The 27086-nt window shown below is 38.8% G+C and overlaps 2 protein-coding genes across 2 annotated transcripts in view; one reads left to right on the top strand and one right to left on the bottom strand.

Annotated features, from left to right (window-relative positions):
* Positions 1-27086, top strand: part of ZNF782 (zinc finger protein 782) — a 134677-nt gene that overhangs the window by 20464 nt on the left and 87127 nt on the right. The gene's annotated exons all lie outside the window — the stretch shown is intronic.
* Positions 3863-5120, bottom strand: LOC116738423 (F-box/WD repeat-containing protein 2-like). Its single transcript, XM_032595563.1, is given in 3 exon segments — positions 3863-4790; positions 4793-4901; positions 4904-5120. Coding segments are annotated over 3 exon segments (1014 nt in total). The 5' UTR covers positions 4976-5120; the 3' UTR covers positions 3863-3957.

Raw genomic sequence — 27086 nt, 5'->3', positions numbered from 1 at the left:
GTCCTCTTTGGAAAAATCCATTCAGTTGCTCTGCCCATATTTTATTTTATTTTGTTTTTATTTTTTAAATATTTATTCATTTTTGAGAAAGAAACAGAGCGTGAGCAGGGTAGGGACAGAAAGAGAAGGAGACACAGCAGGCTCCTGGCTCTGAGCTGTCAGCACAGAGCCCAATGCAGGGCTTGAACTCACAAACCATGAGATCATGATTTGAGCTGAAGTCAGACACTTAACCGCCTGAGCCACCCAGGCGCCTCTGCCCATATTTTAAATAAATTGTTTGGTTTTTGCTGTTGAGTTGTAGGAGTTCTTTATATATTTTGGATATTAATCCCTTATCAGATATATGGTTTTCAAGTATTTTCTCCCATTCAAATAGGTTGCTTTTTTCATTTTGTTGATGGTACCTTTATTGTGCAGAAGCTTTTGTTTTATGTAGTCCCATTTGATTTTTTGCTTTTTTGCTTATGCTTTTGATGTTGAATCCAAAAAAGTCCTCACCAAGACCAGTGTCAAGGACCAAGCCTTTGTTTCCTTCTAGGAGTTCTATGGCTTTAGGTCTTAAATTCAAGTTTTTAATCCATTATGAGTTAATTTTTGTATATGGTTTAAGATAATGGTCCAGTTTCATAGTTTTACATGTGGCTGTCCAGTTTTTCCAACACCTATTTAAGAGACTGCCCTTTCCCTATTGTATATTTCTTGGCTCTTTTGTAGTGAGTTGATAGACTATATATGCATAGGTTTATTTCTGGGCTATTTCATTGCTCTATGTGTCTGTTTTTGTGCCAATACCATACTATTTTGATTAATACAGCTTTGTAATACAGTTTGAAATCAGGGAGTGTGATGCCCCTAGCATCTTTCTCAAGATTGCTTTGACTCTTTGGGGTCTTTTGTGATTACATACAAATTTTAGAATTGTTTCTTCCAGTTCAGTGAAAAATGCCATTGGAATTTTGATAGGGATGGCATTGAATTTGCAGATTGCTTTGGGTAGTATGGACTTTTTAACAGTATTAATTATTCCACTCCATAAGCACAGAATATCTTTCCATTTATTTCTCTTCTTTAATTTTTTTCATCAATGCCTTATAGTTGTCACTGTATAGGTTTTTCACCTCTTTGATTAAATATATTCCTAGGTATTTTATTTTTTTATTATAACTGGGATTGTTTTTGTTTTTTTCTTCTGATAGCTTGTGTATAGAAACACACCAGTTTTCTGTATCTTGATTTTTATATCCTACAACTTTACTGAATTCATGTATTCAAAGAGTTTTTTGGTAGAGTCTTTAGGGTTTTCTATGTATAATGTGTCATTTGCAAATAGTGACAGTTTTACTTCCTTACTGATTTGGATGCCTTTTATTTCTTTTCCTTGCCTAATTGCTGTGGCTAGGACTTCCAATAGGATATTAAATAAATTAGTGAGAGTGGGCATCTTTTTTCCCGATCTTAGAGGAAAAACTCTCAGCTTTTCACCATTCAGTATGATATTAGCTCTGGGCTTGTTATATATGGCTTCCATTATGTTGAGATACATTCCCTCTGTACTCATTTTGTTGAGAATTTTTTTTATCATAAATGGACATTGAATTTTATCAGATACTTTTTCTGCATATTGATATGACCACATGATTTTTATTCTTCATTTTGTTAATATGGTATATCTCATTGATTGATTTCCAAATATTGAACCATCCTTGCATCTTTGGAATAAATTTTACCTGATCATGCTATATGATCCTTTTAGTGTGTTGTTGAATTCAGTTTGCTAATATTTTGTTGAGGACTATGTATGTTCATCCAGAATATGGGCCTGTAATTCTCCTTCTTGTGGTGTTCTTGTCTGGTTTTGGTATCAGAGTAATGCTGGCCTCAAAATGAATTTGAAAGTGTTCCCTCCTCTTACTTCACGTTGTTGTTGTTGCTTTACCATTGAATTTTGTGAGTTCATATAGTCTAGATATAAGTTTTTTGTCAAATGTATAATTTGTACATTTTTATACTAGTCTGTGCCTTGTCTTCTCATCCTCTTCATAAAATCTTTAGCAGAGTGTAAATTTTTAATTTTGATGAAGTCCGATTTATCAGAGTGTTTTGTTGTTGTGTCTAAGAATGCTTCACCAAGTGTTTGGTCCAAAGGTTTTCTCCACATTTTAAAAAATTAGGTCATTTTACATTTACATTTACATTAATGGTGCATTTTGAGTTAATTCCTGTATAGTGAAGTTTACGTTGAGATCATTTTGTTGCCTGTGGATATCTACTTGTTCTGTACCATTACCTTTCTTCCATTGAATTTTTTCCTTTGTCAAAAATCAGTTGGCTGTATTTTCATTGGTTAGTTTCTGGGTTTTCTAAATCAGGTAAAGTGATGCTTCCCAAATCATACTTCTTCAACATTGTTTTATCTCTTCTGGTTACATCAGCTTTACATATAAATTTAGAATAATGTTGTGTTTTTTAAAATCTTACTTGCTCTGGCAATTACATTTAATGTATCAGTTTCCAATTCTTATAAGAGTTAATATCTGTACTGTGTTACAATCCATAAACAAATGATATATACTTATTTAGATCTTTGATTTCTTTTATCAGGGTTTTATAGTTTTCAGTATAAAAGTCCTGTACATGTTTTATTCAATGTATACCTCAATCAGTAATCAATTTTCGATTATTTTGAGGGATTGTAAACGGCATTGTATTTTACTTTGTTTTCTCATCAGTTGCTAGTTTATAGAATATTTTTATATGTCCTTTTATGCTGAGAGCTTGCTGAACTTTCTTAGGAGTGGTAAGAGCAGTGGTAATTTGCCTTGTTTCCAGTCTTAGAGGGAAAGCATCAGTCTTTCACCAGGCTATATTATTTGGCAGGAGGTCTTTTACATTCTTCATCAACTTGAGGAAGCTCTCTTATTTCTCCTATTTCCAGTTTTCAGAGAGTATTTCTTATGAATGGATTTTGAATTTTGTCAAAAAACATTTTTGTACCTACTTGCTATAATTTTATGGTTTTTCTTATTTATCTCATTAATGTGGTAGACTACATTGAATGATTTTTAAATGCTGAATCAGCCTTGCATACTTGGAATAAACCTTACTTGGTCATGTCATATAATTCTTTTTTTGTTGCTAAATTCTGTTTGCTAATATTTCTTTTAATGTTTATTTATTTTGAGAGACAGAGAGAGCGAGCGCAACCGGGGGAGGGGCAGAGAGAATCCTAAGCAGGCTTTGCACTGTCGGCACAGATCCCAACCAGGGACTCAAACTCAAAAACCATGAGATCATGACCTGAGTCCAGATCAAGAGTTCAATGCCTAACTGACTGAGCCACTCAGGTGCCCCATGTTTGCTAATATTTTTAAAGTAGTTTTGCATCTCTATTCATGAGATAAATTGGTCTATGGTTTTATACTGTCTTTGTCTTAGTATTCACATCAGGATAATGTTGACCTCATAAAACTGGTCTGAAATTGTTCTCTCCTTTCTATTATCTGGAAGAGATTGTGTGAAAATTATGTTTATTTTTCTTTAAATGTTTGGTAGAATTCTTTTTTTTTTATAGTAAAAAGCTTTAATTTAATAGACTGAATGTGTTTTTATAGGCAACCAATTAGCAGATTAATGAGCCATTTAACTTTCTTTACTTAAAACCAATAGTCAAGAAAGATGAACCCAAAATGCATCCTCTTATACTGACCAACATAACTAAGTACAAATGAAGTCAGTGGCATACCCCCACTAGCATGCTGCGCTGTATGTCAATAAAACAAGCCCTCCCCCGCCCCAAGCCCTGGCCCCCTGGCAAACATGGATAAATGATGATGCACTGCACAATGATACCATTAGGTGAGAACTTTGGTTCGTATAGTTGGGTGCCACAGAGGTTGCACTGAAAACCCGCAGCCCGGGCACCCAAAGTCAGTCAGCCATGGTAAGCTAGTGGCATCAGCCGTGCTCCTTCCACAACACCAGGTGAATACTGTGGTCAGGCATGCTGGTGGCAAAGACCAAGCCCATGTCATTGTGCCCATCCAGTCCATTGAGCCAGGTTGCTTCACCCGCCAGGAAGCTTGAGCCTCTCTTTGATTTCCTGTACTCTGGCAGAGGCCAGCGGCTAATCAGGCTCTCTGTCCTCAAGTCCATGATATACAGGTAGCGGTTGTCAAACAGCAGGGCAAAAATATCTCCAAAGCCAAGCAAGGCCAAGTTTGCTATCTCAGGAGTCTTGATGACCCTGAGAATATCGTAACTAGCAAAGTCCCACTGGTAGAGACCCAGCGCGGAACTACAGACAATGTATTTGCCATCAAAATGAAGTCTTGGCTGCAGGCAGATACTCCTTTCCTCAGAGACAGACAATGTCTTCAAGCATTTGCAGTTAATTTCTCTCCCAGTCGGCCAAATCTTGATCTCATATTTGTCCACACTTAAGAGTATGTAGTCTCCAGGGCTGTGCAAAAGAGACTTGACTTTGCACTTGTGCAAAACTACCTGTACAGAGAAGTCCATCTTTGTAGTAAGTGCATACACTCTGGCACTGTGTCCAATTAATGATGAGGTCTCAAAGGTTTCATGGTCCTCCAGTTGCTTCATTCTCAAAATAGCCTTCAAATAAACCTTCTTCCAGTGCAAAGCGTCCTGAGCAGAATCATCTATCTGCCAGCCCAAATTTTTACATGCAGTCTGCCACACCTCTGTACAGGCACTTATCACCTTATTCCACTGTTTAGAGACAAGGCAGCATGTGAGTAAAGTCTGGGGATCCAGCCATTTTAACAAAAACTGAGCTCCAGGTGAAGGAGTTTGAGCAAGTCCCGCTTGAGCCTGGAGAGATGCCTGAGCTGGACTGCCCCACTCAGACTAATCAGGTGATCCAGAGTTCCATTTTTTTCTGCAAGTCCGTCAGAGAAAGAAATGTAACAGAAATGTTATCAAGCCATGTCTCAAAGTCCTTTCTCTCCATAAGGTTGTGGAAAAATTTACCTGAGCCAGCGTCTCGGGGCCCGGGACCTCGCGCCGGGCTCACACTGACTAGGCGCGCTCCGGCCACCAGAGCCTCGTAGCGGCCAGGTCCGCTCCGCGGCCATGGTGCTTGGACCAGCGGCCGCCTCTCGGGGTCTGCAACCTGTTTGGTAGAATTCTTTAGCAAAAGTATCTGGTCCTGGAGATTTTTTTGTGTGTTTAAAGTACAAATTCAGTTTCTTTAATAGTTATTGGACAATTTAATTATCCCTTTTAGGTTAATTATATTATTTTTGCTTTCCTAGCAGTTAGTCCATTTTATGTGTCAGATTTATGTGCATAGAGTTCACGATATTATTCTTTTGTTATAATTTTGGTGTCAGTGGGTTCTGTTTTTTATACCCTTGTTTTATATGTCATATTGATCATTTGTCTTATTTTTTCTTGTTCATTGTTTCTAGAAGTTTGTCAGTTTTATTCTTTTCATGCAGCTTTCTCTTACTGGATTTTTTAAAAATTGTTTTCTGTTTCCAATTTCATTGATTTCTGCTCTTGAGTTTTCCTTCTGCTGAAGTTGGGTTTATTGTGCTCTCATGCTTTTTTTTAATGTTTATTTTTGAGAGAGAAAGACAGAGCGCGAGCAGGGGAGGGGCAGAGGGGGAGATGCAGAAACCGAAGCAGACTCCAGGCTCTGAGCTGTTAGTACAGACCCCAATGCAGAGCTCAAACCCATGAACCATGAGATCATGACCTGAGCCAAAGTCAGATGTTTAACCAACTGAGCCACCCAGACGCCCCTATTGATTTGAGACATTTTTTTTCTTTTCTAAAGTAAACATTTAGTGCTATAAATTTCTCAGCACTCCTTTAGCTGTATTATACAAATTGTGTATCAAGTCACTAAAACAAATTCTTCATTTATATTTCCTAATGTATCTCCTCCATGATAGATTACAGTATGTGATCTTGAAGAAATGTATTTAAAACATAACTATTTACTTAATACTCACTAGTTGGTAGATACCTGTGCAATTCTCAAGCTATTTAATAGCACAGCCTTTAATTTTCCTAGAGTGGTTTGAACACTTAGCCAAGCATTCAACTAAGTACTAGAAAAGTAATTATGAACAAAATATAGAATGTCTGCTTTCAGGAAGTTCAGCATTCTAGGGGGAAATTAAAATTAAATTTTATAAGCAAATACAGCTCTGCAAAATGATAAGCACCAGGAAGCAAAATTATACAATGCAGTTTTTCTAATTGCAGTACTTGACTTCAGGGAGCTTAATGAAACCTTTCCATTTAAAAAAAAAAAAAATGGTGCTATTTGTTGAGGCTGGGTCAGGGAGGGGTTCACTAGACTACTTTTTTTTTTTTAATTTTTTAAATATTTATTTATTTTGTTTGTTTTGTTTTTAACTTTATTTATTTTTTTAAATTTATATCCAAATTAATATATAGTGAAGCAATGACTTTTTTTTTTCAATATATGAAATTTATTGTCAAACTGGTTTCCATACAACACCCAGTGCTCATCCCAAAAGGTGCCCTCCTCAATACCCATCACCCACCCTCCCCTCCCTCCCACCCCCCATCAACCCTCAGTTTGTTCTCAGTTTTTAAGAGTCTCTTATGCTTTGGCTCTCTCCCACCCTAACCTCTTTTTTTTTTTTTCCCACCCCTCCCCCATGGGTTTCTGTTAAGTTTCTCAGGATCCACATAAGAGTGAAAACATATGGTATTTGTCTTTATCTGTATGGATTATTTCACTTAGCATCACACTCTCCAGTTCCATCCATGTTGCTACAAAGGGCCATATTTCATTCTTTCTCATTGCCACGTAGTACTCCATTGTGTATATAAACCACCATTTCTTTATCCATTCATCAGTTGATGGACATTTAGGCTCTTTCCATAATTTGGCTATTGTGGAGAGTGCTGCTATAAACACTGGGGTACAAGTGTCCCTATGTATCAGTACTCCTGTATCCCTTGGGTAAATTCCTAGCAGTGCTACTGCTGGGTCATAGGGTAGGTCTATTTTTAATTTTCTGAGGAACCTCCACACTGTTTTCCAGAGCGGCTGCACCAATTTGCATTCCCACTGACAGTGCAAGAGGATGCCATTTCTCCACATACTCTCCAGCATCTATAGTCTCCTGATTTGTTCATTTTGGCCACTCTGACTGGCGTGAGGTGATATCTGGGTGTGGTTTTGATTTGTATTTCCCTGATAAGGAGCGACATTGAGCATCTTTTCATGTGCCTGTTGGCCATCCGGATGTCTTCTTTAGAGAAGTGTCTATTCATGTTTTCTGCCCATTTCTTCACTGGGTTATTTGTTTCTCGGGTGTGGAGTTTGGCGAGCTCTTTATAGATTTTGGATACTAGCCCTTTGTCCGATATGTCATTTGCAAATATCTTTTCCCATTCTGTTGGTTGCCTTTTAGTTTTGTTGGTTGTTTCCTTTGCTGTGCAGAAGCTTTTTATCTTCATAAGGTCCCAGTAATTCATTTTTGCTTTTAATTCCCTTGCCTTTGGGGATGTGTCAAGTAAGAGATTGCTACAGCTGAGGTCAGAGAGGTCTTTTCCTGCTTTTTCCTCTAGGGTTTTGATGGTTTCCTGTCTCATATTCAGGTCCTTTATCCATTTTGAGTTTATTTTTGTGAATGGTGTGAGAAAGTGGTCTAGTTTCAACCTTCTGCATGTTGCTGTCCAGTTCTCCCAGCACCATTTGTTAAAGAGACTGTCTTTTTTCCATTGGATGTTCTTTTCTGCTTTGTCAAAGATTAGTTGGCCATACTTTTGTGGGTCTAGTTCTGGGGTTTCTATTCTATTCCATTGGTCTATGTGTCTGTTTTTGTGCCAATACCATGCTGTCTTGATGATGACAGCTTTGTAGTAGAGGCTAAAGTCTGGGATTGTGATGCCTCTTGCTTTGGTCTTCTTCTTCAAAATTTCTTTGGCTATTCAGGGCCTTTTGTGGTTCCATATGAATTTTAGGATTGCTTGTCCTAGTTTCAAGAAGAATGCTGGTGCAATTTTGATTGGGATTGCATTGAATGTATTGATAGCTTTTGGTAGTATTGACATTTTGACAATATTTATTCTTCCAGTCCATGAGCAGGGAATGTCTTTCCATTTCTTTATATCTTCTTCAATTACCTTCATAAGCTTTCTATAGTTTTCAGCATACAGATCTTTTACATCTTTGGTTAGATTTATTCCTAGGTATTTTATGCTTCTTGGTGCAACTGTGAATAGGATCAGTTTCTTTATTTGTCTTTCTGTTGCTTCATTGTTAGTGTATAAGAATGCAACTGCTTTCTGTACATTGATTTTGTATCCTGCAACTTTGCTGATTTCATGTATCAGTTCTAGCAGACTTTTGGTGGAGTCTATCGGATTTTCCATGTATAATATTATGTCATCTGCAAAAAGCGAAAGCTTGACTTCATCTTTGCTAATTTTGATGCCTTTGTTTTCCTTTTGTTGTCTGATTGCTGATGCTAGAACTTCCAACACTATGTTAAACAACAGCGGTGAGAGTGGGCATCCCTGTCGTGTTCCTGATCTCAGGGAAAAAGCTCTCAGTTTTTCCCCATTTAGGATGATGTTAGCTGTGGGCTTTTCATAAATGGCTTTTATGATGTTTAAGTATGTTCCTTCTCCCGACTTTCTCAAGGGTTTTTATTAAGAAAGGGTGCTGGATTTTGTCAAAGGCCTTTTCTGCATTGATTGACAGGATCATATGGTTCTTATCTTTTCTTTTATTAATGTGATGTATCACGTTGATTGATTTGCGAATGTTGAACCAGCCCTGCATCCCAGGAATGAATCCCACTTGATCATGGTGAATAATTCTTTTTATATGCTGTTGAATTTGATTTGCTAGTATCTTATTGAGAATTTTTGCATCCATATTCATCAGGGATATTGGTCTGTAGTTCTCTTTTTTTACTGGGTCTCTGTCTGGTTTAGGAATCAAAGTAATGCTGGCTTCATAGAATGAGTCTGGAAGTTTTCCTTCCCTTTCTATTTTTTGGAATAGCTTGAGAAGGATAGGTATTATCTCTGCTTTAACCTTTTATTTATATTTGAGACAGAGAGAGACAAAGCATGAACAGGGGAGGGGCAGAGAAAGAGGGAGACACAGAATCGGAAGCAGGCACCAGGCTCTGAGCCATCAGCCCAGAGCCCGACGCGGGGCTCAAACTCACGGACCGCGAGATCGTGACCTGAGCCGAAGTCGGACGTTTAACCGATTGAGCCACCCAGGCGCTCCTATCTCTGCTTTAAACGTCTGGTAGAACTCCCCTGGGAAGCCATGTGGTCCTGGACTCTTATTTGTTGGGAGATTTTTGATAACTGATTCAATTTCTTCGCTGCTTATGGGTCTGTTCAAGCTTTCTATTTCCTCCTGATTGAGTTTTGGAAGAGTGTGGGTTTTTAGGAATTTGTCCATTTCTTCCAGGCTGTCCAATTTGTTGGCCTATAATTTTTCATAGTATTCCCTGATAATTGTTTGTATCTCTGAGGGACTGGTTGTAATAATTCCATTTTCATTCATGATTTTATCTATTTGGGTCATCTCCCTTTTCTTTTTGAGAAGCCTGGCTAGAGGTTTGTCAATTTTAACTCTTGGTTTTGTTGATCTGCTCTACAGTTTTTTTAGATTCTATATTGTTTATTTCTGCTCTGATCTTCATTATTTCTCTTCTTCTGCTGGGTTTGGGGTGTCTTTGCTGTTCTGCTTCTATTTCCTTTAGGTGTCCTGTTAGATTTTGTATTTGGGATTTTTCTTGTTTCTTGAGATAGGCGTGGATTGCAATGTATTTTCCTCTCAGGACTGCCTTCGCTGCATCCCAAAGCATTTGGATTGTTGTATTTTCATTTTCGTTTGTTTCCATATATTTTTTAATTTCTTCTCTAATTGCCTGGTTGACCCACTCATTCATTAGTAGGGTGTTCTTTAACCTCCATGCTTTTGGAGGTTTTCCAGACTTTTTCCTGTGGTTGATTTCAAGCTTCATAGCATTGTGGTCTGAAAGTATGCATGGTATAATTTGAATTCTTGTATATTTATGAAGGGCTGTTTTGTGACCCAGTATGTGATCTGTGTTGGAGAATGTTCCATGTGCACTCTACAAGAAAGTATATTCTGTTGCTTTGGGATGCAGGGTTCTAAATATATCTGTCAAGTCCATCTGATCAATGTATCATTCAGGGCCCTTGTTTCTTTATTCACTGTGTGTCTAGATGGTCTATCCATTTCTGTAAGTGGAGTGTTAAAGTCCCCTTCAATTACCACATTCTTATCAATAAGGTTGCTTCTGTTTATGAGTAATTGTTTTATATATTTGGGGGTTCCCGTATTCGGTGATAGACATTTATAATTGTTAGCTCTTCCTGCTGGATGGACCCTGTAATTATTAAATAATGACCTTCTTCATCTCTTGTTACAGTCTTTAATTTAAAGTCTAGTTTGTCTGATATAAGTATGGCTACTCCAGCTTTCTTTTGGCTTCCAGTAGCATGATAAATAGTTCTCCATCCCCTCACTCTCAATCTGAAGGTGTCCTCAGGTCTAAAATGAGTCTCTTGTAGACAGCAAATAGATGGGTCTTGTTTTTTTATCATTCTTATACCCTATGTCTTTTGGGTGAAGCATTTAGTCCATTTACATTCAGTGTTATTATAGAAAGATATGGGTTTAGAGTCATTGTGATGTCTGTAGGTTTCATGCTTGTAGCGATGTCTCTGGTACTTTGTCTCACAGGATCCCCCTTAGGATCTCTTGTAGGGCTGGTTTGGTGGTGACAAATTCCTTCAGTTTTTGTTTGTTTGGGAAGACCTTTATCTCTCCTTCTATTCTAAATGACAGACTTGCTGGATAGAGGATTCTCGGCTGCATATTTTTTCTGTTCATCACATTGAAGATCTCCTGCCAATCCTCTCTGGCCTGCCAAGTTTCAGAAGAGAGATCACTCACGAGTCTTATAGGTCTCCCTTTATATGTAGGGCACGTTTATCCCTTGCTGATTTCAGAATTTTCTCTTTATCCTTGTATTTTTCCAGTTTCACTATGATATGTTGTGCAGAAGATCGATTCAAGTTACGTCTGAAGGGAGTTCTCTGTGCCTCTTGGATTTCAATGCCTTTTTCCTTCCCCAGATCAGGGAAGTTCTCAGCTATGATTTCTTCAAGTACACCTTCAGCACCTTTCCTTCTCTCTTCCTCCTCTGAATACCAATAATGCGTATATTATTTCTTTTTAGTGCATCACTTAGTTCTCTAATTTTCCCCTCATACTCCCGGATTCTTTTATCTCTCTTTTTCTCAGCTTACTCTTTTTCCATAATATTATGTTCTAGTTCACCTATTCCCTCCTCCGCCTCTTCAATCCAAGCTGTGGTCGTTTCCATTTTATTTTGCATCTCGTTTATAGCGTTTTTCAACTCCTCCTGACTATTCCTTAGTCCCTTGATCTCTGTAGCAATAGATTCTCTGCTGTCCTCTATACTGTTTTCAAGCCCAGCGATTAATTTTAAGACTATTATTCTAAATTCACTTTCTGTTATCTTATTTAAATCCTTTTTTTTTTTTTTAATTTTTTTTTCAACGTTTATTTTTATTTTTGGGACAGAGAGAGACAGAGCATGAACGGGGGAGGGGCAGAGAGAGAGGGAGACACAGAATCGGAAACAGGCTCCAGGCTCTGAGCCATCAGCCCAGAGCCTGTCGCGGGGCTCGAACTCACGGACCGCGAGATGGTGACCTGGCTGAAGTCGGACGCTCAACCGACTGCGCCACCCAGGCGCCCCTTTAAATCCTTTTTTAAAAAATTTTTTTTCAACATTTATTTCTGGGACAGAGAGAGACAGAGCATGAACGGGGGAGGGGTAGAGAGAGAGGGAGACACAGAATCGGAAACAGGCTCCAGGCTCTGAGCCATCAGCCCAGAGCCCGACGCGGGGCTCGAACTCACGGACCGCGAGATCGTGACCTGCCTGAAGTCGGACGCTTAACCGACTGCGCCACCCAGGCGCCCCTTAAATCCTTTTTGATCAGTTCATTAGCTGTTGTTATTTCCTGGAGACTCTTTTGAGGGGAATTCTTCCGTTTGGTCATTTTTGATAGTCCCTGGAGTGGTGTGGACCTGCAGGGCACTTCCCCTGTGCTGTGGTGTATAACTAGAGTTGGTAGGCGGGGCCGAGTCAGACCTGATGTCTGCCCCCAGCCCACTGCTGGGGCCACAGTCAGACTGGTGTGTGCCTTCCCCTCTCCTAGGGGCGGGATTCACTGTGGGGTGGCGTGGCCCATCTGGGCTGCTTGCACTCTGCCAGGCTTGTGGTGCTGGGGATCTGGCGTATTAGCTGGGGTGGGTAGGCAAGGTGCACGGGGGCAGGAGGGGCAGGCTTAGCTCACTTCTCCTTCGGTGATCCACTTCAGGAGGGGCCCTGTGGCAGTGGGAGGGAGTCAGACCCGCTGCCGGAGGGGTGGCTCCGCAGAAGCACAGCCTTGGCTGTTTGCGTGGAGCAAGCAAGTTCCCTGGCAGGAACTGGTTCCCTTTGGGATTTTGGCTGGGGGATAGGGATGGCGCTGGCGAGCTCCTTTGTTCCCCGCCAAACTGAGCTCTGTCCTCCTGGGGCTCAGCAACTCTCCCTCCCATTGTCTTCCAGCCTTCCCGCTTTCTGAGCAGAGCTGTTAATTTATGACCTCCCAGATGCTAAGTCCCTCTTGCTGTCGGAACACACTCTGTCTGGCCCCTCCACTTTTGCAAGCCAGACTCGGGGGCTCTGCTTGGCCGGCAGGCTGCCCCTCCGCCCCAGCTCCCTCCCGCCAGTCCATGTAGCGCGCACCGCCTCTCCGCCTTCCCTACCCTCTTCCATGGGACTCTCATCTGCGCTTGGCTCCAGAGACTGCGTCCTGCTAGTCTTCTGGCGGTTTTCTGGGTTATTTAGGCAGGTGTAGGTGGAATCTAAGTGATCAGCAGGACGCGCGGTGAGCCCAGCGTCCTCCTACGCCGCCATCTTCCCTGGAAAGCAAAATTTTAGTAGATTCCTTAATGCCCTTACCCTTTTAGACCATCCCTCCTCCCACAGCCCCTCCAGCAACCCTCAGTTTGTTCTCCATATTTATGAGTCTCTTTTGTTTTGTCCCCTTCCCTGTTTTTATATTATTTTTGTTTCCCTTCCCTTATGTTCATCTGTTTTGTCTCTTAGAGTCCTCATATGAGTGAAGTCATATGATTTTTGTCTTTCTCTGACTAATTTCTCTTAGCATAATACCCTCCAGTTCCATCCACATAGTTGCAAATGGCAAGATTTCATTCTTTTTGATTTCCGAGTAATACTCCATTGTATACCACATTTTCTTTATCCATTCATCCACCGATGGACATTTGGGCTCTTTCCATACTTTGTCTACTGTTGATAGTGCTGCTATAAACATGGGGGTGCATGTGTCCCTTCGAAACAGCACACCTGTATCCCTTGGATAAATGCCTAGTAGTGCAATTGCTGGGTTGTAGGGTAGTTCTATTTTTAGTTTTTTGAGAAACCTCCATACTGTTTTCCAGGGTGGCTGCACCAGCTTGCATTGCCACCAACAATGCAAAAGAGATCCTCTTTCTCCACATCCTCACCAACATCTGTTGTTGCCTGAGTTGTTAATGTTAGCCATTCTGACAGGTTTGAAGTGGTATCTCATTGTGGTTTTGATTTCTGTTTCCCTAATGATGAGTGATGTTGAGCATTTTTTCATGTGTCAGTTGGCCATCTGGATGTCTTCTTTGGAGAAGTGTCTATTCATGTCTTTCTGCCATTTCTTCACAGGATTATTTGTTTTTTGGGTGTTGAGTTTGCTAAGTTCTTTGTAGATTTTGGATACTAACCCTTTATCTGATATGTCATTTACAAATACCTTCTCCCATTCCTTCAGTTGCCTCTTAGTTTTGCTGATTGTTTCCTTCACTGTGCAGAAGCTTTTTATTTTGATGAGGTCCCAGTAGTTCATTTTTGCTTTTGTTTCCCTTGCCTCCGGAGATGTGTTGAGTAAGAAATTGCTGCAGGCAAGATCAGAGAGGTTTTTGCCTGCTTTCTCCTCGAGGATTTTGATGGCTTCCTGTCTTACATTGAGGTCTTTCATCCACTTCGAGTTTATTTTTGTGTATGGTGTAAGAAAGTGGTCCAGGTTCATTTTTCTGCATGTCGCTGTCCAGTTTTCCCAGCACCACTTGCTGAAGAGACTGTCTTTATTCCATTGGATATTCTTTCCTGCTTTGTCAAAGATTAGTTGCCCATACGTTTGTGGTTCCATTTCTGGATTCTCTATTCCACTGATCTGAGTGTCTGTTCTTCTGCCAGTACCTTACTGTCTTGATGATTACAGCTTTGTAGTATAGCTTGAAGTCTGGGATTGTGATGCCTCCTGCTTTGGTTTTCTTTTTCAAGATTGCCTTGGCTATTCGGGGTCTTTTCTGGTTCCATACAAATTTTAGGATTATTTGTTCTAGCTCTGTAAAGAATGCTGGTGTTACTTTCATAGGGATCGCGTTGAGTATATAGATTGCTTTGGGTAGCATCGACATTTTCACAATATTTGTTCTTCCTATCCAGGAACATGGAATCTTTTTCCATTTCTTTGTGTCTTCTTAAATTTCTTTCATCAGCTTTCTATAGTTTTCAGCATACAGATTTTTCACCTCTTTGGTTAGATTTATTCCTAGGTATTTTATGGTTTTTGGTACAACTGTAAATGGGATCGATTCCTTGACTTCTCTTTCTGTCGCTTCATTGTTGGTGTATAGGAATGCAACCGATTCCTGTGAATTGATTTTATATCCTGCAACTTTGCTGAATTCATGAATCAGTTCTAGCAGTTTTTTGGTGGAAGCTTGTGGGTTTTCCTTATAGAGTATCATGTCACCTGTGAAGAGGGAAAGTTTGACCTCCTCCTGGCCAATTTGGATGCCTTTTATTTCTTTGTGTTGTCTGATTGCAGAGGCTAAGACTTGCAATACTGTGTTCAATAACAGTGGCGAGAGTGGACATCCCTGTCTTATTCCTGTCCTTAGGGGGAAAACTCTCAGTTTTTCCCCATTGAGGATGATATTAGCGTTGGGTTGCTCGTATATGGCTTTTATGATCTCGAGGTATGATCCTTCTATCCCTACTCTCTTGAGGGTTTTTATCAAGAAAGGATGCTGTATTTTGTCAAATGGTTTCTCATCATCTATTGAGAGGATCATATGGTTCTTGTCCTTTCTTTTATTGATGTGATGAATCACGTTAATTGTTTTGTGAATATTGAACCAGCCCTGCATCCCAGGTATAAATCCCACTTGGTCGTGGTGAATAATTTTTTTAATGTATTGTTGGATCTGCTTGGCTAATATCTTGTTGAGGATTTTTGCATCCATGTTCATCAGGGAAATTGGTCTATAGTTCTCCTTTTTAGTGGGGTCTCTGTCTGGTTTTGGAATCAGGGTAATGCTGGCTTCAGAGAAAGAGTTTGGAAGTTTTCCTTACATTTCTATTTTTTGGAACAGTTTCAAGAGAATAGGTGTTAACTCTTCCTAAATGTTTGGTAGAATTCCCCTGGAAAGCCATCTGGCCCTGGACTCTTGTTTTTTGGCAGACTTTTGATTACTAATTCAATTTCCTTACTGGTCATGGGTCTGTTCAAATTTTCTATTTCTTCCTGTTTCAGTTTTGGTAGTGCATATGTTTCTAGGAATTTGTCCATTTCTTCCACATTGCCCATTTTGTTGGCATATAATTGCTCATAATATTCTTGTATTATTGTTTTTATTTCTGTTGTGTTGGTTGTGATTTCTCCTCTTTCATTCTTGATTTTACTCACTTGGGTCCTTTCCTTTTTCTTCTTGATCAAACTGGCTAGTGGTTTATCAATTTTGTTAATTCTTTCAAAGAACCAGCTTCTGGTTTCATTGATCTACTGGGGTTTTTTTGTTTTTTGTTTTTTGTTTTGTTTTGTTTTGGTTTGGTTTCAATAACATTGATTTCTGCTCTGATCTTTATTATTTCCTGTCTTCTGCTGGTTTTGGGTTTTATTTGCTGTTCTTTTTCCAGCTCCTTAAGGCATAAGTTTAGGTTGTGTATATGAGATATTTCTTCCTTTTTTAGGAAGGCCTGGATTGCTGTACACTTTCCTCTTATGGCCGCCTTTGCTGTGTCCAAGAGGTTTTGGGTTGTGGTGTTATCATTTTCATTGACTTCCATATACTTTTTAATTTCTTCTTTAACTGCTTGGTTAGCCCATTCATTCTTTAGTAGGATATTCTTCAGTCTCCAAGTGTTTGTTACCTTTCCAAATTTTTTTCCTGTGGTTGATTTCGAGTTTCATAGCATTGTGGTCTGAAAATATGCACGGTATGATCTTGATCTTTTTGTACTTACTTAGGGCTGATTTGTGTCCCAGTATATGGTCTATTCTGGAGAACGTTCCATGTGCACTGGAGAAGAATGTATATTCTGCTGCTTTAGGATGAAATGTTCTGAATATATCCATTAAGTCCATCTGGTCCAGTGTGTCATTCAAAGCTATTGTTTCCTTGTTGATTTTTTGATTAAATGATCTGTCCATTGCTGTGAGTGGGGTGTTGAAGTCTCCTACTATTATGGTATTACTATTGATGAGTTTCTTGATGTTTGTGATTAATTGATTTATATATTTGGGTGCTGCCACATTTGGCGCATAAATGTTTACAATTGTTAGGTATTCTTGGTCTATAGACCCCTTGATTATGATATAATGCCCTTCTGCATCTCTTAATACAGTCTTTATTTTAAAGATTAGATTGTGTGATATAAGTATGGCTGCTCCAGTTTTCTTTTGTTGACCGTTAGCACGATAGATGGTTCTCCATCCCCTTATTTTCAATCTGTAGGTGTCTTTAGGTCTAAAGTGGGTCTCTTGGGGCGCCTGGGTGGCGCAGTCGGTTAAGCGTCCGACTTCAGCCAGGTCACGATCTCGCGGTCCGTGAGTTCGAGCCCCGCGTCGGGCTCTGGGCTGATGGCTCAGAGCCTGGAGCCTGTTTCCGATTCTGTGTCTCCCTCTCTCTCTGCCCCTCCCCCGTTCATGCTCTGTCTCTCTCTGTCCCAAAAATAAATAAACGTTGAAAAAAAAATTTTTTTTTAAATAAATAAATAAATGAAGTGGGTCTCTTGTAAGCAGCATATAGATGGATCTTGTTTTCTTATCCATTCTGTTACCCTATGTCTTTTGATTGTAGCATTGAGTCCATTGACGTTTAGAGTGAGTACTGAAAGATGTGAATTTATTGTCATTATGATGCTTATAGAGTTGGAGTTTTTGGTGGTGTTCTCTGGTCCTTTCTAATCTTTTGTTGCTTTTGGTATTTATTTATTTATTTATTTATTTATTTATTTATCTATCTATTTTTTCATCTTTTGTCTCCTCAGAGATTCCCCCTTAATATTTCCTGCAGGGCTGGTTTAGTGGTCACAGACTTCTTTAATTTTTGTTTGTCTGGGAAACTTTTTATCTCTCCTTCTATTTTGAATGACAGCCTTGCTGGATAAAGAATTCTTGGCTGCATATTTTTCTGATTCAGCACACTGAATATATCCTGCCACTCCTTTCTGGCTTGCCAGGTTTCTGTGGATAGGTCTGCTGCAAACCTGATCTGTCTTCCCTTGTAGGTTAGGTACTTTTTTTCCCCTTGCTGCTTTCATGATTCTCTCCTTGCCTGAGTATTTTGTGAATGGACTATGATACGCCTTGTTGATGGTCGGTTTTTGTTGAATCTAATGGGAGTCCTCTGTGCTTCCTGGATCTTGATTTCTGTGTCTTTCCCCAGGTTAGGAAAGTTTTCCACTACGATTTGCTCACATAACCCTTCTACCCCTATTTCTCTCTCTTCCTCCTCTGGGAAACTTATGATTCTGATGTTGTTCCTTTTTAATGAGTCACTGATTTCTCTAATTCTTAAATCGTGCTCTTTTGCCTTAATCTCCCTCTTTTTTTCTGCTTCATTATTCTCTATAAATTTGTCCTCTATATCACCGATTCTCTGTTCTCCCTCGTCTATCCTTGCTGCCACTGCATCCATCTGTGATTACAGCTCAGTTATAGCATTTTTAATTTCACTCTGGCTATTTTTTACTTCTTTTATCTCTGCAGAAAGGGATTCTAATCTATTTTTGACTCCAGCTAGTATTCTTATCGTGATTCTAAATTCTGGTTCAGACATCTTGCTGATGTCAGTTAAATCCCTGGCTGTCGTTTCTTTGTGCTCTTTCTTTTGTGGTGAATTCCTTCGTTTTGTCATTTTGAAGGGAGAAAAGGAATTAATGAGGTAGAAAAATTGAAATTTAAAAAATTAAAACTAAAAAAATATTAAAATTAAAAACACACACACACAAAAATCAAATAGATGATGCTAGATCCTAGTTGTGGTTTGGTCTGGGTGTAGAAAGTGATTTGACAGATTAGAGAAACAAAAAAAGGGGGGAGAGAAATGAAAAAAAGAAAAAAAAGTAAATCGTTTGATAATTTGAAAAAATGAATACACTAAAGTAGACTAAAATACACAAAAGTAAGAGAATATAGTAGAAAAAAATTATAGAAAATTATTTTTAATAAAAACTAAAAAGAAATATGAACTTTGTTTTCTGTATTTAAGAAAAAAGAAAAGAAATGAAAAAGAAAAAAGATTAAAAAAAGAAAAAAAGGAAAAAAATTGTGTGAAAATTTGAAAAAGTGAATACACTGTAGCAGACTGAAATAAAATGATGGGAGTAAGATAGAATTTGAAAAAAATTACACAAAAGCAAAAAATATAGTAATAAAAATTAAATAAAAATATTTTTAAAAGAAATTGAAAGTAAAAATGAAGTTTTTCCCTTTCTGCATTCAAGAAAAAGAAAAGAAATGAAAAAGAAAAAAAAAGAAAAAGAAAAAAAGAAATTGAAAATTTGAAGAGGTGAGTACTGAAGTAGACTAAAATGAAATGATGGGGGCGCCTGGGTGGCCCAGTCGGTTAAGCGTCCGACTTCAGCTCAGGTCACGATCTCACGGTCCGTGAGTTCGAGCCCCGCGTCGGGCTCTGGGCTGATGATGGCCCAGAGCCTGGAGCCTGCTTCCGCTTCTGTGTCTCCCTCTCTCTCTGACCCTCCCCCGTTCATGTTCTGCCTCCCTCTGTCTCAAAAATAAATAAACATTAAAAAAAAAAATTAAAAAAAAATAAAATGAAATGATGGAAGTAAAGTAGAATTTGAAAAAATTTACACAAAAGTGAAAAATATAGTAATAAAAATTAAAGACATGTTTTTAATAAAAATTGAAAATAAAAATGAGTTTTTTCTCTTTCTGTATTCAAGAAAAAGAAAAGAATTGTAAAAGAGAAAAAAGAAAGGAAAAAAAAATTGAATAGATAAACCTAACAGATTGAAGTAGGACTGAAATTGCTTCATTTTCCCCTAGAGGTCAGTCCATGTAGCTCTTTATAGTCCATAAATTAAGCTGGCAGTGAGGTTTGTGTTTTTGAATAGCGAAGTTGGCCCAGTTGGGCAGGGTTTAGTGTAACAGCTCCGCTCTCCCCTAGATGGCGCTGCTAGCCTACTGGGGTGGATTGTTGCGGTGCTTGTTGGTGCGCATGCGCAGGAGCGGTGAAAAATGGCGCCACCCAGCCACCCAGTCTGTTTTCCCAGATCAGCAATCGCACACTGGTCCCTTCCTCTTCAGCTCTTGTCCACTCCCTGCTTTTCCACTCTCCGTGACCAGGCCCCAGGCAGTACCTCTCTCCCAAGTTTTGTCTCAGATGCGGTTGTTTTCCCCCGGCCTCTTACTTTGAAGGACTGCGGCTTTGACCCTCTCCGCCTCTCTGCCGGAGGGTCTCACCAAGCAATGGCTGAATGAGCAATAGCCGAATGTCGGCTGCACCCAGAAATGTCCGCTGGACCCTGCTGTTGCCGGTGCCCTGAGACTGTGGCCAGGTGTCAGCCGGCCCCCAAAAAATCGTGAGACAGTGTAGCCTCAAGGTTTCAGGGACCATGGAAAATTGCAACACACATCTGGCACCAGGCTTCACCCTCAACAACCTTGCTCCAGCACCAGCGAATGTGGCTGCCTTCCAGGGTCTGCTGGGACCAGGTGGCTTCAACAGTCTGTACCAAATGTTCTTCCAGCAGTGGAACCACTTTCCCTGTGTGGCCCGAGAACCACCTGGACCCCACTCTGTTCCTGGTGATTCACCTTTCCCACCAGAGCACCGCCAGGTATCGAGATGCGGAGTTGGTCGCCAGGTATCGAGCCTTTGCGCTCCCCTTGTTTACAGTTTTAATGGAATTTAAACCCTCTCCTTTCTCCTTTCTCCCTTTTTAGTTTAGTCCCTGTGGCTCTTTCCAATTTTCCACTTTCTCTCCAGGTGCTTTTGGGGAGGGATGCTTTTCCCACATGCTCCCCCCCTCCCCAGTCTCCATCCTCTCTGCCCACAAAAGGGGTTCCCTACCTTTTGAGGCTTCTTGCTCCCCAAGTTCAGCTCTTCACGTCATGTACCTGCTGAATTCTGTGGTTCAGGTTGTGCAGATTGTCATGTTAATCTTCCAAGCGGTTTTCTAGGTGCATAGGATGGTTTAGTATTGGTCTGGCTGTATTTCACAGAGGTGAGACACACAAAAAGCTTCAGTGCTGTTCCACCATCTTGCTAATGTTTGTTTATTAAGAGAGAGAGAGAGACAGAGCTCCAGAGGCAGAGGAGCAGAGAGAAAAGGAGACACAGATCAAAGCAGACTCCAGGTTCTGAGCTGTCAGCACAGATCCCAACGCGGGGCTCAAACTCATGAACCGTGAGATCATGACCTGAGCTAAAGTCAGACGTTTAACCAACTGAGCCACCCAGGTGCCCCTCTACTTACTATTTTTATGGACATTTTCAAACTCAAAGAAAAACGAAGGTTGAGATAAAATGATACTTGAGCAAATCTTTAAGGAAAGCATAGGAATAACTAAAATAAGGAAATATGAACATTCCAAACAGAAAAGAACAAGTACCAAGCTCCTTGTCAGAAAAGAAGACAGTGAGCACAGGGTCCTAAAAACAGATTAACAAGACTGGAACAAAGAAAGCAAGAGGTCATATGGCACAAGATGTGAAAGAGAAGATAATATATTTTCTTGAATCCATATTTGGAAGTTTTTAAGTGATCAGTAGCCAGTGAATGTTTAAGTAAGATAGTAATATTGCTACAACTATCTTTAAGAAATACAAATCAGATGCATTAACTTTTATCAACACTTCAGCTCTAGGAATTTATCTTAAAGCTATACCTGCATAGGTATAAAGTAATATGTATACAAGGTTATTCATTACAGCATTGCTGGTAATAACAGTAAAATATAAACAACCCAAGTGTTCATCATTGACTGGTTAATAAACTTGGGTTGTGTCTACCCACAAGTGAAGATTATGCATTCATAATATGAACAAGAGTTTACACATAGGTAAGGAGGAATATCCCATATAAAATCAAAAAGCATGAAGCAGAGTAGTGGGTATAAAAAGCTCTCTTTTGAGTAAGAAAGAAAGAGACAAGGATTATGTATTTGCTTATATTTGCAAAAACGAAGCACTGGAAGAAAAATCAGAAAGTAATAAAAGGACAGGAGGGGAATGAATGGAGGAGACAAGAATGGAAATGAGACTTGGAATATACCTTTTAATAGTTTATTTTACATATTTTTAAACTACACTAAATTTAAAAGCAGTTCTTAAGTGTGAAAATTTCAGAGACTGACGGTTCCAAATAAGATTAATTAGATATACTTCACTCTGTCCCACACTTTAAGCCCATCTAAAACCCTAGACACTAATTATAAAGCAAACATAGGAAGACTTTGGACAGTGGAATGAACAAAGGAAAGAGATTTGCTAGTGATCTCAGAATCCAAGAAAGAACACCTAGTTTCTTCTTTTTTATTTTTGCCTAACACATCTAAATTCAGTACTGGATAAAACCAACAACTCAGACAACCTGATCTGTGCAAGCCAATGTGCATAGACAAAAAAAATTCCCAGTAAAGACTGCTTTCTCTAGACAAGTAAAAGGAAAGATAGCTTAGAAAGAAAATTTCAGATAATTGCTTTACTTCAGCTGTTCACCATGGGGAAAAGTTATGTGCCTCTATCAGTAAAGACTGACTTCTACCACTATTCTGCAGTAACAAAGTACCCCTCCAACTTTCCAGTGGGATGATGTCAGAGGAGGACAAGTAGAGAGCCAGGACTTTCACCACTTGTCAGTGGGTCAGCAAACACTGGCCTACCTCGTGTCAGCAGAGGCTAAGTGGAGAACCCGGACTCCAAACCTCTCGGAGTAAGAAACAGTATCCCTCTCTCTCCAGTTGCCACGCTGTTAGAGGAAATATACTAAAACTAAAGGTGAAAAAGATCCGGAATCTTATAATGCCTAGAATTCCAGAATACATTTAAAATAATAATCATAGTAATAATAATAAAAATAACACTCTGTGAGGTGATTATAGCATATGAATAAGTTAATGACAACATTAGTATAAGGGATGGCAAGGGCCATAGGAATACTCTGTTGTAAATTGCCTGCACTATATGTGAAGTGGTATGGTTATGGTGTTGTTTTAAGATAGACAAAGATTACTTAAAAAGGTGTCATATAAATAGTAGGAAATCTCTAAAAAGATTTTAAAACAAGTATAAATGATATACCAAGAGAAGGAATAAAATGTTCCTTGAAAGAGAAGGCAAAAAAAAAAAAAAAAACCCACAAGGAATTGGTGGGGAAATATCAAAGGATAAACACAAGGAATAGAAAAGTTACAAAAATTTAATCCAACTGTATCAGTAAGTCACCACAAATATGAATGGTCTAAAGACATCAAGTAAAAGAGATTGTGAGATAGGATTTAAAAAAAAAAAAAGGTAAGAGGGAACTCTATGCTGACTATAAGAAATATACTTTAAATACAAAGATCAGAAAGGTTAAAAGCTAAGACATATAGAAAAATATACCATGCTAACACCAATCAAAAGTAAATTAAACTACATTAACTTCAGAGAAAGTACACTTCAAAACATGGAAGATTTCCAAACATTAACAGTACATTACACACTGATATAAGCAATCTACTCTCTAAGAAGACATAATAGTTCTAAATATTCATGCACCTAGAAACAGAGCTTCAAAGTATATGAGGTAAAAAACTGATAAAACCTAAAAGAGAAATAGACAAACTTGCTCTTTGTCTCTATTCCATTAGTATTGATAGATCAGGAAGGCAGATAATTGCTAAAGATGTAGATGGCCTGAACATCACTAGCAACCAACTTGAATCTATTGACATGTATGAAGGCTATCCAACACCAGAAGAGTACACATTCTCCTGAAGTGTACATGAAGCATTCACCAAAATAGAGCACAGTCTAGGCCAAAAAAACATATTTTAACAAATTTAAATGTGTAGAAATTGAAAAATACATTTTCACATTCTATCAGAAGTAGATAAGAAATCAAGTACAGAAAGATAACTGGAGTATTCATAAATATTTAGAAATTAACCAACACACTTTTTTTTTTCAACGTTTTTATTTATTTTTGGGACAGAGAGAGACAGAGCATGAACGGGGGAGGGGCAGAGAGAGAGGGAGACACAGAATCAGAAACAGGCTCCAGGCTCTGAACCATCAGCCCAGAGCCTGACGCGGGGCTCGAACTCACGGACCGCGAGATTGTGACCTGGCTGAAGTCGGACGCCCAACCGACTGCGCCACCCAGGCGCCCCCACACTTCTAAATAATGCATCAGTCAAATAAGTCATGAGAAATTCTGAAAATATTTTTAAGTGAAAATAAACTTGTGTGATGCAATTAAGCAGTACTCAGAGAATACTTTATACCATTAAGTGCACAGAATAGAAAAGAAGAAAGGTCTAAAATCAGTAAATTGAGTTTCCACCTTAGGATACTAGAGAAAAGAAGCAAATGTAAGCAGGAAAAGGAAATTATGAAAATTGGAGCACACTTTACAATTGCACCAAAAACCATAAAATACCTAGGAATAAATCTAACCAAAGAGGTGAAAAATCTATACACTGAAAACTATAGAAAGCTTATGAAAGAAATTGAAGAAGACAGAAAGAAATGGAAAAAGATTCCATGCTCCTGGATAGGAAGAACAAATATTGTCAACATGTCAATACTACCCAAAGCAATCTACATATTCAATGCAGTCCCTATCAAAATAACATCAGCATTCTTCACAGAGCTAGAACAAACAATCCTACAATTTGTATAGAACCAGCAAAGACCCTGAATAGCCAAAGCAATCTTGAAAAAGAAAACCAAAGCAGGAGGCATCACAGTCTTGGACTTTAAGCTGTATTACAAAGCTGTAATCATCAAGACAGTATGATACTGGCACAAGAACAGACACTCGGGTCAATGGAACAGAATAGAGAACCCAGAAATTGACCCATAAACATATGGCCAACTAATCTTTGACAATGCAGGAAAGAATATCCAATGGAATAAAGACAGTCTCTTCAGCTAGTAGTGCTGGGAAAACTGGAGAGTGACATGCAGAAAAGTAAACCTGGACCACTTTCTTATACCATACACAAAAATAAACTCAAAATAGATGAAAGACCTAAATGTGACAGGAAACCATTAAAATCCTCGAGGAGAAAGCAGGCAAAAACCTCTTTGACCTTGACTGCAGCAACTTCTCCAGAGGCAAGGGAAACAAAAGCAAAAGTGAACTATTGGGACCTCATCAAAATAAAAAGCTTCTGCACAGTGAAGGAAACAATCAGCAAAACTAAAAGGCAACTGAAGAAGGAATGGGAGAAGATATTTGCAAATGACTATCAGACAAAGGGTTAGTATCCAAAATCTACAAAGAACTTAGCAAACTCAACACCCAAAAAACAAATAATTCAGTGAAGAAACGGGCAAAAGACATGAATAGACACTTCGCCAAAGAAGACATCCAGATGGCCAATTGACACATGAAAAAATGCTCAACATCACTCATCATTAGGGGAATAGAAATCAAAACCACAATGAGATACCACCTCACACCTGTCAGAATGGCTCACATTAACAACTCAGGCAACAACAGATATTGGCGAGGAGGTGGAGAAAGAGAATCTCTTTTGCACTGCTGGTGGGAATGCAAACTGGTGCAGCCACCCTGGGAAACAGTATGGAGGTTCCTCAAAAAATTAAAAATAGAACTACCCTGTGACCCAGCAATTGCACTTCTAGGTATTTATCCACGGGATACAGGGATGCTGTTTCGAAGGGACACATGCACCCCCATGTTTATAGCAGCACTATCAACAGTAGCCAAAGTATGGAAAGAGCCCAAATGTCCATCAATGGATGAATGGATAAAGAAGAGGTGGTATATATATACAATGGAGTATTACCTGGCAGTCAAAATGAAATCTTGCCATTTGCAATTACGTGGATGGAACTGGAGGGTATTATGCTAAGCGAAATTAGAGAAAGGCAAATATCATAGGATTTCACTCATATGAGGACTTTAAGACACAGAACAGATGAACACAAGGGCAGGGAAGAAAAAATAATATGAAAACAGGGAGGGGGCAGAACATAAGAGACACTTAAATATGGAGAACAAACAGGGTTATTGGAGGGGTTGTGGGAGGGGGATGGGCTAAATGAATAAGGGGCACTAAGGAATCTACTCGTGAAATCATTGTTGCACTATATGCTAACTAATTTGGATATAAATTAAAAAAAGAAAAGAAAAGAAAAAAATTAGAGCACAAATTAATAAAATTGAAAATAGGAAAATGATAGATAAAAATTATCAAAACAAGACAAATTCTTTAAGGTGTTTAAGAAATTGATTAATCTCTACCCAGGCTAACAAAGAGAAAAGAGGAAAAACACAAGTTAACAATATCAAATATGAAAGAAGGGTCATGACTACCGATTGTACAGATGCTTAAAGTATAAGGGAATACTATGAACAGCTATAGGCCCATATATTTGATTATTTGGATGAAATAGACCAATTCCTTGATACACAAACTTCCAAATGTACTCAGGAAATCTCTAACTTGAGTAGTCCTATATCTATACAAGAAATTTGATTTAGATTTTAAAACCTTTTAGAAAAGAAACACCAGACACAAGTGATTTCACCAGTGAATTCTACCAAACTTTTAAGCAATAATACCAATTCTACACAAACTTGCAGTAAAGTAAAAAGGAGGGGAACAATCCCTACCATTTTGAGTCAGTATTACTCTAATATTCAGTAAGAAAACTACAGACTAAGATTTTTCATGAACATAAATTTAAAAATCTTTTATAAATGTTAGGAAACTAAGTCCAGCAATATGTCAAAGGGTAATATATCCAAAATTGTTTCATTCAAAAAAGTAAGGTTGATTCTACATTTGTAAGCTGGTCAGTGTAAATCACCACTCTAACAGATAATAAGAAAGACTATATGATCATATCAGTGTGAGAATAAAAAGCATTTCATAAAATCACAAGCCATTTGCTGTAGACTGAAATGTGTCCCCTCAAAATTCATATGAAATACTAACCCTCAGTGTGGTGGTATTGGAGGTGGTGCCTCTAGGAGATGATTAGGTCATAAGGGTAGAACCATCATAGATGGTATAGTGCCCTTATAAATGAGACCCCAGAGACTTTACTCCCCCTCTCCAACATATGAGGACACAGTGAGAAGACAGCCACTTATGAAACAGGGAGCAGACCCTCACTACACACTGAGTCTACCAGCTTCTTGATCTTGAACTTCCTAGCCTCCAGAACTATGAGAAGTAAATGTTGTTTAATACCAGTCTATGGCATTTTTTGTTATAGTAGCTCAAATGGACCATGAAGAAAAAGTAACCACTGAAAAAATTAGGAATACAAAGATAATAACTTAATAAAAGATATATATGAAAAATCTAAAGCTAAAATCATATTTATTGGTTGGAGACAGAACCCATTCCCTCTAAGTTAGGGAATAAGGTAAGTTTTCATTTGTCATTACTCTTATTCAATGTCTTACTGGAAGAAAAAGGAAAAGCCTACATATTGA

The sequence above is a fragment of the Lynx canadensis genome, chromosome D4 (assembly GCF_007474595.2).
Source record: "Lynx canadensis isolate LIC74 chromosome D4, mLynCan4.pri.v2, whole genome shotgun sequence".
Classification (NCBI taxonomy): Eukaryota; Metazoa; Chordata; class Mammalia; order Carnivora; family Felidae; genus Lynx; species Lynx canadensis.
The sequence above is the reverse complement of the archived record's forward strand: the minus strand, read 5'-3'. Positions and strand labels throughout refer to the sequence as shown.